Source organism: Echinops telfairi, unplaced genomic scaffold (assembly GCF_000313985.2).
Source record: "Echinops telfairi isolate 266 unplaced genomic scaffold, ASM31398v2 ScPeMD7_1;HRSCAF=3_0, whole genome shotgun sequence".
NCBI lineage: Eukaryota > Metazoa > Chordata > Mammalia > Afrosoricida > Tenrecidae > Echinops > Echinops telfairi.
The window spans coordinates 87,393,370-87,405,497 of NW_022103896.1; the positions used below are offsets into that span (position 1 = coordinate 87,393,370).

The 12,128-nt window shown below is 38.3% G+C and overlaps 1 protein-coding gene across 1 annotated transcript in view; it reads right to left on the reverse strand.

Annotated features, from left to right (window-relative positions):
• NSMAF (neutral sphingomyelinase activation associated factor) overlaps nucleotides 1–11,491 on the reverse strand; it is a 69,191-nt gene extending 57,700 nt beyond the window's left edge. The window contains exons 1-5 of the mRNA XM_045293538.1: nucleotides 11,433–11,491; nucleotides 4,909–4,998; nucleotides 3,328–3,406; nucleotides 3,165–3,232; nucleotides 3,025–3,061 (exon numbers count right to left, since the gene is read on the reverse strand). Coding sequence (XP_045149473.1) covers nucleotides 3,025–3,061; nucleotides 3,165–3,232; nucleotides 3,328–3,406; nucleotides 4,909–4,998; nucleotides 11,433–11,491 — 333 coding nt within the window. The remainder of the gene's footprint in view (nucleotides 1–3,024; nucleotides 3,062–3,164; nucleotides 3,233–3,327; nucleotides 3,407–4,908; nucleotides 4,999–11,432) is intronic.
• Between the last annotated feature and the right edge of the window lie 637 nt (nucleotides 11,492–12,128).

Sequence of the window (12,128 nt, forward strand, 5' to 3'; positions counted from 1 at the left end):
TGAACAATAATGTCAGAAGACCTAATGGACTGTGGAATCACATCACGAACATCATACACGATGTCTCTAAAGTGAACCAGAGACATCTATAAACCCTAGATATATGAATGAACTTTGGGTTCTACATCTAGTGCCAAGCTCAGAACAATTAGTTCTTATGACACAGCCCTGCTTGATGGTTACCCTCACGAAGAGATCACTGAAGATAGGGATCTATTCCAAAGTGTGGTGAAGAAACCCGAAGGTGCCTGGCTACCAGAGAGAACAGCATCTGGGGTCTTAAAGGACTGTCCTTAAACAAGCAGCCATCTAAGTCAGGTATCAACTAAGTCCACATCAAGAAACACACCAACCAAAACCGGTGGAGGGAATGGTATCACAGCTTAAAGTGTGAGTACCAGGTTTGCAGAAAGTGATAGCTAGCTGTCAGACCTCATTCTATTTGTAGGTCCCATGGGTTAAGTATCCTCTGACTCTGTCGAGGGATGTGAGTAGCCTTATAATCAGACAGAGAGCACTGTAAAGTTTATTATAGTAGACGTAACTAGATAAAAATGTAATACCCTATCATTTGATCTCCATTTTGATCTATTTTAAAAGTTGTGTGAGTTTTTTTTTAAAAAAAGGGAAGGGGAGAAACATGTGTATTAAGCCTCTGATAAATCCCCTCTGATCATGGACCAGGGATGTGAAAACATACCTGAAGAAAGCAAAATGTCATTAAAAAGAAAGGAAAGACAGAAAAGATCAGTGTGGATGTCAGAAAAGATGCTGAAATTTGCTCTCAATTGTAGAGTAGCTACAGCACATGGAAGAAATGAAGTCAAAGAGCTGAACAGAAAAGTTCAAAGGACAACTCAAGAAGACAAAACAAAATATTATAATGAAATGTACAAAGGCTCAGTGCTAGAAAACCAAAAGGAGGAACATGCTGAGCATCTTAAACTGAAAGAAACTGATCGTTCTACGAAAGTAGTGTATGTATTCCTTTTCACAGCTACTTTTTTGTCCTGACCTAATAGATACTGATTTGTGGCCTAACTTCCCTGTTAGGAGCTCTGGTGCCATTGCAGGTTATGCACTGAGCTGCCAACGGCAGTTCAAACTCATCAGCTGGTCTGTGGGAAGAAGAGGAGGCGGTCTATGCCACGGAAGACTTAGAATACTGGAAATCCAAAGGAGCAGCTCTAGTCGGCCCTGCAGGTTGGAATCGACTTGATGGCAGGTTTGGTTTGGTTTCGGTTAATTTCACTATTGTGGAAAGTAAAGTCCAAGGGGAGAGAGGCTGTGGCTACTGTATTCACCTTTATAACTGCAGACCCTTGAAGATAATAACTAAATACACACTCTTTTACCTAACAACAACGGAAAAGTTTAGAGGCAAAACTCAAAACTAATGTACTATGTTTCTGAGACTGTCTGAGCCAGCAAGCAATAAAAAATGTTTTAACCCACAAGAGTTTCCATGTTTATGTGTGGTCCCCCAAAGCTAAAAGAATAGTTTGTCTAGGCACCATTGGCATTAAGCTGACTTTAAGTCAGTTTTTGTACAAGCTATTAAAATTGGATATAGATACATTTTTTAAATCTTTATTTCTAAACTTGAAGCTAATTACTACTCTTTTTTTGCTTAATACTCTTGAACATTATAATTCTTTGATACAAATCAGATTTCTTACTAAAATAAATACCTGTTCTTTTCAAGATATGGCTTTTCTAGAAAAAGGCCATTATGAAGAATGGTGGTTCAGAAATAATGAGAGCACAAGTGTGAAACAGAATTAATCACGGTAGTCCTTTTCCACCAAAGTAGTAAGATAGCTGTAACTATTTTCATATATGCCTATTAATACCAAGGCAAAGATAGTGAAATGGTTTCTTCTTAGAATTATAAACAATAGAAAATAGCTTAATCTGAGATCTTTCAGTGTTCATGAAATAAATGTTCTTATTATACAAGTGCTTCATGAACAGAAGGTGCAGTAGCCAAAAACTGTGCCAGGAACACTATCTGCTATTGCTAGGCATCAAAATCAGTGCTTTCATTCAGCCTTGCAATAAAGAAGCTTGATTGACTTTGTTTTTCACAGCTTTGCCTAACTCACTAGATCACAGAAGAATGATCTTTTTCTAAGAAGACCCGGACATCTCAGAGAACGAAGTCTCTGCATAAAGGCAAGGCAAAACTGAGCTCTTCTGGCCCTACACTGGGAAGACCGTGAAATCCAGAGCTAGAAGGAAGAGGTGTTGACAAACTCTACACCTTTATTTACAGAGGGGGCTGTATACTCCCATAAAAAGTTAGTCTCGTGACCGCACAGGGACATTTTTACGCTGCCCTACAGGGTCACTAGGAGTTGGAATTAACTGAATCTCAATGTGTTTGGTTTGGTGTACCCATACCCTAATGAAATTAGAGGAGACAAGCTATGTTCCCATTGGTCTCCATCTCACCAGTTCTAAGAACAGTACCAACCACATGTCTTTATGCAAAGTTCACATGAACACAGGTGATGACCTCAAGAAAGGTGCTGCCCTGTTGGTCCCAGGAAGCAGAGCTGAGGTCAGTTTCAGTGGTGTGCTACTGGTTTCCTATCTCCTAAAGGAGACCAGGAGTCACTATTGGAAGAAGCAAAGCCCCATACATCTCAAAGCACTGTCTTATCTGCAAAAGGTCCTGCTAGCACCACCAGGGAACCCCTGGGACTCAAGAGCCAGTATGCATGTACCACACACCCAATAAAGAGCCTCTGACGAATTTACTGCCCTTTGCATAGATATTTTCCAAACGGTGTGTGTATATATACACATACGCAAATATACATACATACATACATACATACATATACATATCTATACATATACATACACATATCCGCCCCCCAGGTTCAATTTTAAAAGCTTTAAAAAAATCTATCCCAACAATCTTCAGTTGAGATTTTCCAAAAGTAATGTTACTGTAGTAACATGCGTGCTTGTATAAATCTTCATTCAGGAAAAAAATATTTATTATGTGCTTCTTACCTGACTGAAAATGAGAGAAATTTCCGCAGATTTTGTCCTAAAATACAGATAAAAGTTAATAAATATAAAATGTTGGGGAGACAGAGCAGAATTAAGCCTTTAGGCAAAGCTGTGAAAAACATACTTTGTAAATAACATACTTTGTAAAGTGTCTACTGGTTCCATTTTCTCCATATTGTCCTATTTTTATGCAATCTCTCAAAGGAATCTGGAGAAAATTAAAAGAAATATTATAAAAATCAGCAAAAAGAAAATAAAAACACAAAAATGGGGCATACTTATTAATATTTAAAGTGTAATTACCTTAATAATGGGCTGGGATACTGCATCTGGTTCAAAAATCACTGACTTAGAGCATATCTTTAAGGAGCCCCTGACTTTTCTAGGGAACAAGTATAAAAGATTGTTTAATAAATGTAGTAAGGTCATGAAAGAATCATCATATATTTTAGCTAGAGTAGGCACTGATATGTCAGCTAATAAAATGTTACCAATGCAATTAAAAACAAAGAGTATGAAAAGACAGAAAACAAAGCAAAAATATTTCCTGTATCTCTTCTCTCTAGTGATCAGAAAAACCTGCCCCTACATGTACTGTAATTATGCTTTCATGTTATGCACTGTCCAATTTAACTACAACTAAATTATGTCTCCAGCACATAGTAAACGCTCAATAAGTACCACTGTCGGTAACGTTGTTAGAGTTGGCCTCCAATTAATAGGAGCCCATGCACAAAATACACTAATCTATGAAAGCATTTCCATTTCATATGTAAGAGTACAAGGTTTGTATTTAAACTCATATTATATTTCCATCTCGTTTAAACTGGAAATTCTGGCCTTAGCATTAACATAATTACTCCATTGCTTTATCAAACTATATAAATGCATTTACATGTATATAAAATAACTCTCAAATAATAGTACCAACATTATCGGTCTTATTATTGAGTACAGTGCATGCCTTCATCATTTTTTTTCCTTTTAGGATATATTCAAGAGACATATAATCAAATTACTGTGTGTTCTGAAGTCAACTAAAATAACAATTCTCAATGGTTATATCACCAACTTTACATATAATTAAGTTCATTTTTTAAAAATAAATTTAATTCTGTTAAATAGCTACATTCCTAACCACTTGATTTGGTGGGCATTCCATGGTTTGTTTCGTCAGTCGTCTCTTGGACTGCGACCAGTCTTTTACTATTGACAATAGTGCTGCCACGAGTAACCCTGTAAATGGCACTTTTTATAATTTGATAATGGATCTTCTAGACAGCTTCCTAGAAGTGCAACTGCCAGATTACAATCTACGCATCATCTGGTTAGATATTACCAAATTAACTTCCAGGAGATTATTATAGGATAATCTCATATAGAGGAATGCCACACACACGCACAAAGCGAAGAAAAGGCTATCTCCTAGCCAGCTGATCTTAAGTACCCACAACATTAAAGGAATTACAATGCAATGCTTTTCTTCTTTGAAAAATATTTGAAGCTATGGCCAAAAAAATAAAAACCAAATTTAATTGTTATCAAGTCGATTCCAATTCATAACAACCCTGTATGATGGGGAAGAACTGCCCCCTTTGAGTTTCCAACACTTTCAATCTTCACAGGAATAGACAGCCTCATCTTTCTCCCAAGGAGGAGCTGGCAGGTTCAAAGCAAGGACCTTGTGGTAGCAGATCAGTGTGTAGCCCGCTAGGCCACCAGGGCTCTTCTGAGCTTTGAGAAAGAGTCTGTGCAGCCATGGTAGCAACTTAAACATCCCCTCCTCATTGTGTTTCCAATAAGGGAAGGTTGGGAAAACCTATATGATCATACATTTCATTTTTAAAATATCAAATGTTAGAAAGTAATCCAAATTTCTCTTACCTTTCATTTGGACTGCCTTTGTGCTGAATATGATTAGCTGTATGTTGTTCAAAGTAATACTCCTCCAAATTAAGCAGCAGCAAGGAAAATCTAAATTTGAAGTGAAAATAACCAAATTTTATATTATTTTATTTTCCAGAAAGTTTAAGATTACAAGGATTGATCTCTTCCGATAACATATTCAAACTACGTGAGACAAAGTCATGTCATGCATACATTTGGGGAGCATTCTGGCTGTACTTCTTTCAAGACAGATGTTTATTTTATGGCAGTTCATAATACTGTCAATATTCTTCACCAACACCGTAATTCGAATGCATCAATTCTTTTATGATCTTCTTTATTCATTGTCCACCTTTTCCATGCACATACAGCAATTAAAGTGGGTCAGGCCACAGAACAAAAAAATCATATCTGTGTGAATCAGTGGGAGTGCGGAGTAGAGACCCAAAACCCATCTGTAGACAATTGGACATCCTCGTACAGAAGGGTCACAAGGAAGAGAAGAGCCAGTCAGGGTGCAGTATAGCTCCGATGAAACATACAACTTTCTTCTAGTTCTTTAATGCTTCCTCCCCTACCCCACCCCCATCATGACCTCAATTCTACCTTATAAATCTGGCTAGACCAGAGCATGTACACTGGTACAGATAAGCGCTCACAACACAGGGAATCCAGGACAGATAAACCCCTCAGGACCAATATTGACAGTAGCCATATCAGGAGGGTAAGGGGAAGGTGGGGAGAGAAAGGGAGAACCAGTCACAATGATCTACATATAACCCCCTTCCAGGGGGATGGACAACAGAAAAGTGGGTGAGGGGACACAGCAGTCAGTGTAAGACTAGAAAAAATAATAATAATTTATAAATGATCAGGGTTCATGAGGGAGGGTGGGGGGAAAATGAGCTGATACCAAGGGCTCAAGAAGAAAAAAATGTTTTTAAAATGATGATGACAACATATGTACAAATGTGCTTGACACAATGGATGTATGGATTGTGATAAGAGCTGTAAGAGCCCACAATAAAATGTTGTTTTTTTTAATAAATAAATAAAGGAGGCCAAGCACACCTTAGTCTTCAAAATGACATCCTTGCTCTTCAACATGTTAAATAAGTCTTGTGCAAATGGTAAAATAGTTTACAAGGTAGGTTTATTATTACTTCTTTATAGAAACTGTAAATTTTCATTAAGTTAAAAAGTTATTCTTACCTGGACAAGAAGAAAGAGCTTTCCTATCGAAAGTTCATCATTTACTTTCCCAGGACTGACACACTAGCCTCTGCCACTCCATTCTCTACCCACCTACCTCACCCCACATCATGTCTCATGCTTGTGTTTATCTTGTTACTGCCACAAGAAATAACTTCTTGAATGCTGATCTCTACATATTCTCTGGAATAACCAACCTGCTGTTTTGTACCAAATGCGTGGGATAACCTGAATAAGTGAGTCAAAGTAAGTGAGCTAAACTGACTGGAATTAGCTTTAGACTTTTTAAAAGCAGGAGGAGATAATGACCAAAAGTTTGCTGTGTGGTCACAGCATTGCTTAAGCAATGGATGTAAAACATGAACATGAGCTGGGAGACATGTGACATTCCAGGCAGGAATCTGGTAACAACAGAAGCAAATAAATGAACATCTAACCCCTTACAGGAAGCTGTCATGAAAGTGTGGTACTGAGATGGGTCTTGAAGTTCTGGTGTGTTGAGGGAAGAACTGAGATTAATCCTGGCAGATGAAACTCATTTATTTGTGCTCTTTCAGACACGATTGCAAAGGAAAAGACTTAAAAATGGCAAACCCAACAAAATCCAAGCAAACTGGAAATACAAAATCAGATGAGAAATATCAACACCTGGTGAAAAGAAAGCAGGTGAATGAACTATGATCAGAAATCAGAGTATGAAATATCTGCAGAGAAAGCTACCATCCCAGAAAAATCCACTCAAGTCACAGGAGGACATAGATTCCCAAACTGTAGGGATGGGGAAAGCTGGGATGACAACAGAGAAATGGGTCAGTCAGAAGGAGGGGCAGTGAGTGACTCACCACTCCTCCCTGGTGTTGATTCCTACCCCATTCTGATTTTCTATAGACAAAAACTGGGCAAAAGTCTCCCAACTAGACATCAGAGGAGAGCAGGGGTTAGACTGCGGTCTGAAAAGAGCCTGCTTAATACATGAACATGAGCCGGAAGACACGTGCCAGTCCAGGCAGGAACCGGTACACTCGTTTTTTTGAAAACTAAATAGTCTTAGAAGAGGGTCTACAGCTATTGACATCTGAAAAAGCCAGGTCTTTAAAACAGCATCCCACAGGGAAACTCCTGGACTCGAAGGAGTTTAGAGTTTCATGCTAAAGTAAACCAAAGATCATTCTCAAATTGAGAGAACAAGGCCAAAACAACTTAAAACGTCTAGAGACAACACAAGAGCGGGTGTGGGAGGTGGAAAACAAAACAAAAAAATAGAACTAAAATCCTTTTTTTTTTTTTTTAAGGGTGCCCTCTGAGTAGAGAGAGGGCTCCAAAAATTGTGTATCTCTTTCTGCGAAAGTCCCTACTAACTAGAAAGCATTATACACAACCAAAATACCTATAAGCATAACTAAAATCCTTATAGAAAGAAATTTTTAGAAAGCAAATGTTTTGAGAATGATGATGGTAACAAATGTACAAATGTGCTTGACACAATGGATGGATGTATGGATTGTGATAAGAGTTGTATGAGCCTCCAATAAAATGATTTAAAAAACCAAAAACAAACAAACAAAATTAACGAGTACAAAGAAGAAATACTTTGGAATTGATAGCAATGGTTGCACAACTCCTATGAATGTAATTTAACTAGTGAAATGTATATGTGAATTTATGTCAGTAAAACTGTTAAAGAAAAAAAAGAAAGAAATTTTATCGATGAAATACAAAGAAGATTGTTTATTAAAAAATGAGCATCAAGAAACTCTTAGAAATTAAAAATAATTATAGCAGAACCAGCTTTACCTGATTTCATTGGTACCTTTTATTGATTTGAGTTCCATTTAAAAATCCCTAAACATGAATTAATCATAAGCTAAACTGCTAGTGCTCAATATTAAATGCTCACTATTAATACTTATCCTGAATTTCAAAATAATTACAAGAGTTAGGGTTGCTAAAAATAATCTGATGCATCAGATAATTTCTAGGATGCATCACAGTATAAGAAGTATAAAACACAACAGAGTAAGCATCATTGGGCTGCTAGTTATGAGTTGGCATTGACTAAATGGCAGTGAGTTTGTTTTGTTTTGGGGGGATGAAAGGCCTTAGAACTCATGGCCATTGAGCAGATGCTGACCCATACTGACCCTGTAGGGAAGGATCGAACTAACCCAGTGAGTTCCAGAAATTGTAACTTTGCAGGAGTAGAAAGCCTCCTCTTTCTCCTGCAGAGCCGCTGGTAGATTTGAACTGCAGATCTCAAAACTAGCAGCCCAATGTGTAACCCACTACGCCACTAGAGCTGCTAACTTAAGTCAGCAGTTTGAAACCACCAGCTGCTCCTCAAGAGAAAGATGAGACTTTCTATTCCCTAACCAGTTAGTCTCAGAAGCCTACAGGCACAATTCTACCCTGTCCCATAAGGTTGCATCAATCAGAGTAATTTCTATGGCAGTTAGTGAGTGAGTGAGCTGAAAGGTCAGAGATTCAAATCTGTCAATCACTCAGCAGGGAAAAATATAAAGCAATATGCTTCTACAGAGATTAATGGCCCAGAAACCCAGTCAAGCATTCTACTTTCCTACAGAGTTGCTGTAAGTCAGAATTAGTAGGTTTCAATTTGTGATTAATCAGAAATTACCTTGCTTCTTATTTTTAGCTGGTAATGTTATGACCTAAAACCATCGGCTTGGGCTCGAGCTATTCAGTCCTTCTTTCTCTTCTGATTGAAAGTGAAAAATTTTGAAAATATTCTCCCAAATAACAATGACACGATGTTACTGCTCTGGACTACAGGTAGCCTTCATAGACAACCAGCTCTTCCATACAATTTTACAACATAATCATATCTAGGACCCCCTGGTCATACAGCAGCTCTGGGAGAAAGAGGAAGCTTTCTACTCCCGTAAAGATTTACACTCTCTGACACCCACAGAGCAGTTCTACCCTCATCCATACGGTCACTATGTGTCACTGTGACCAAAGGATCGTCCTGGGGGTAAGTTAGACTGCAATGCTGGAAAACTGAGTTGTCTAAATTGGGCATTTTTGTAAACGCCTGAAAATGGGGTTGAAATAATGAAGTGCTTAACAAGAATGTTGAAGAGGCAAAGGCCAAGAATAAATTCTGTAACCCATCATTAGTAACATCCCCGATATTAGATATTAAGTAAAGTCACACAAATTTTCCTCCCAAACACACTAATATCATTTCCCTTTTTCTCAATTTTGGTATTAAGATGTAATGAAAGCAAACCTTATTCTCTGGTAAAACTCAAATGAACGAAATCTACTGCATTTCCCTACCATTTAGAACTCTGTTAAGAGAGATCAGACTAATGTAATCTAACTTTAGAGTGAATTCATGTTGAGTACTGGTAATTACCACTTCCTCTTCCAGCTGTTGATTAAAAAAAAAAATCAGTCTTATCTAGTGACTTCATTTAACCTACTTAGACACATATATACTTTCAGCATTTTGCAGTTCCTATCACTGAATCTGGTCCGTGGTTGGAGATGTAAACTCTCCCAAGATTTGTTGCCAGAAGACAATGGTACATGGGTGCCCTTTGTATCTTTACCCATCATATAAAAGTTCTAAGCCATTAGCAGAATGAATTATGAGAGGCACTTTTGTTTTACCTTAGTGGGTTGGGTCCTAAGCAGCAGTCTAGTGCTTCCTCATTTCAAACGCAATTTTAGAAAACTTCATTTGTTTAAAAAAAAAATAGTGTTTTTTAAAACCTCCACTTATTTATGGCTTTAGTTTTCTTAGTGCTAATTGTATAGTTTGTACTACCCATGGAAGCCCTGGTGGCATAATGGTTATGCTTTGGGACTGTTAACCCATCGTAGGCAGTTCAAAACCACTAGCTGCTCCATGGAGGAAAGATGAGGCTTTCTACCCACATAACATTTACATATTCCAAAACCCACAGGACAAGGTCTACCCAGTTTTATAGGGCTGCTATGAGTCAGATTAGACTCAACAGTACTGAGGGTTTTTGGGGTACTATCTAATTAATCTGCCCTTGGTTATTGCCCTTCATGCTTTATATTTGAAAATCAGAAGCTCAAAATAATACCGCCTGTATAATTATTTTATGGTGTTTGCTTGCCTAATTGTATCTCTTTGCCAAAAGACCATGTGAATTGAATGTTCTGAATCCTATTTTGAATAATTTCACTACATTCTATTTTTGACAGCTTCATAAAACACCCAGCTCAATAGCCACACGCAGAGACAACAACAATGCTTATCTTTTTCTTCTCCTTATGTACGCCTTTTAAAAAATCTAGGTTACATGTATGGCAATAGGCTTCTTAATCAGCTTGGGGTTCAATAATATAAATTTTATATGATTGCTTTCTGTAAAGATATCTTTTGTTAATTTCTGCTTAAAATATTCAGAATTAAGTAAAGTTCTCATGTTTTCTGCCTCCAAATAAATTCAAACTTCAACTAGGGAAGTCAAGAAGCTGATTATACCTCAGTAAGCATTTCAGGAGGTATCTGGTTAAGGTCTCCTATTATTTTTCCATATTACCATTACCCGTTTTTGTGATCTGTATCAGACACACATCAGGCATTTTTCCCACCCAGTTGGGTTACTTATAAAAAATTAACACAATTATGCTATCTCATAATCGTGTCTCTTTCTGGTGTCTTCTTTTGAATTTTTCCCTCTAATTCATGGATTCCTGTGGGAAAATGAAAATCGGGAAGAGAGTGCAAACTCTCAACATTCACACGTTAAGGAGCCTGGGAGGCCAAGGCTCCCGTGGAGGAAATTTTCAGTTGTCATTTGCTTCCCACTCACATTCTCATAAGTAAAAGTTATTTCACACAATGTCCCCTGTAATAATGCCAAATCTAAGGTGCTATTTGCAAACACATGGTCACTGACTATACACTTAGAGGTCAACTGCTTAAAGGTTATCTGCCTGAAGGTTGTCAGCCATCTAAGGCAATCAGACCCTATTGTCTGTACCCTCCCAAAACAACCCCCCTCCCTTCTGAAAAGGATCATAGATTGTTCCCTTGAAGGAGAGCTCAAAGACACCTAAAATCGATCTCAAACTCAGGGACGACCAAGGTGAAGCTGACATCTTGATTCTAAAGTCCGCCTATTTTGTTACATATGTGCCTTCCTGTCACATGTATGCCTCTAGTGCCACGCCTTCCTACTGGGTGTATACTCCTAGCTCATCTGCCTCCTGTTACACATATGCCTATTGTACAACCCCTTCCTTTACACATGTGCTTACCGTGACCTGCGTGCCACAGATTATATAAATTCTTGAAATTACATTACTCTCTCTGCGCAGACCTGGTTCCTGAAGTCATGGAGGTCCCGGAGATGATCACTTGCATGCTTTATCTTCTTATCTGATGTCTGTTTAATTTATGCCTCAATTACACAACTGCCCTTGCACCCATTTGATTGTGGGGACTGATACCCCACAGATTCCCTGCATATTTCCCAACATTCAGAGCTCACCGCCTCACCTCCTAAAAGGTCTTTCCTTTCAATTATCTCTGCTTGGGCCTCTTCGACAGGGACCATGCCCAGGCCTGGCCTATGCCCTGCTTGGACAAGAGTTCTAACTTGTCAGATCTGTGAGAAGTGCTCTCAGGCACCCCACTATGCCAGCAAGCTCCTGTCCAAAGGCGTTTAAATCTCTCTCATCCATGGGTCAATATGTCTACTGAGCCACCTTGCTCTAGTCCCCTGGCTACCATAATTCATGCTGCTGCCCTGTCTGCACAGTCTCATGCCATCTTCAGTATTATAAATCTTGCTTGCATGTCTAGGGGATTCTCAGTACAGGAACCCTAGCTCCAAAGGAAGCACTTGCTCCAGGTTCCTATTCCTAATGATAGTGAAGGCCCCCTTAACCTCTATAGTAAACTGAACCCTTTCCTAAAAAAAGTCATTTTATTAGGGGCTCATACAACTCTTATCACAATCCATACATACATCAATTGTGTAAAGCATATTTGTACATTC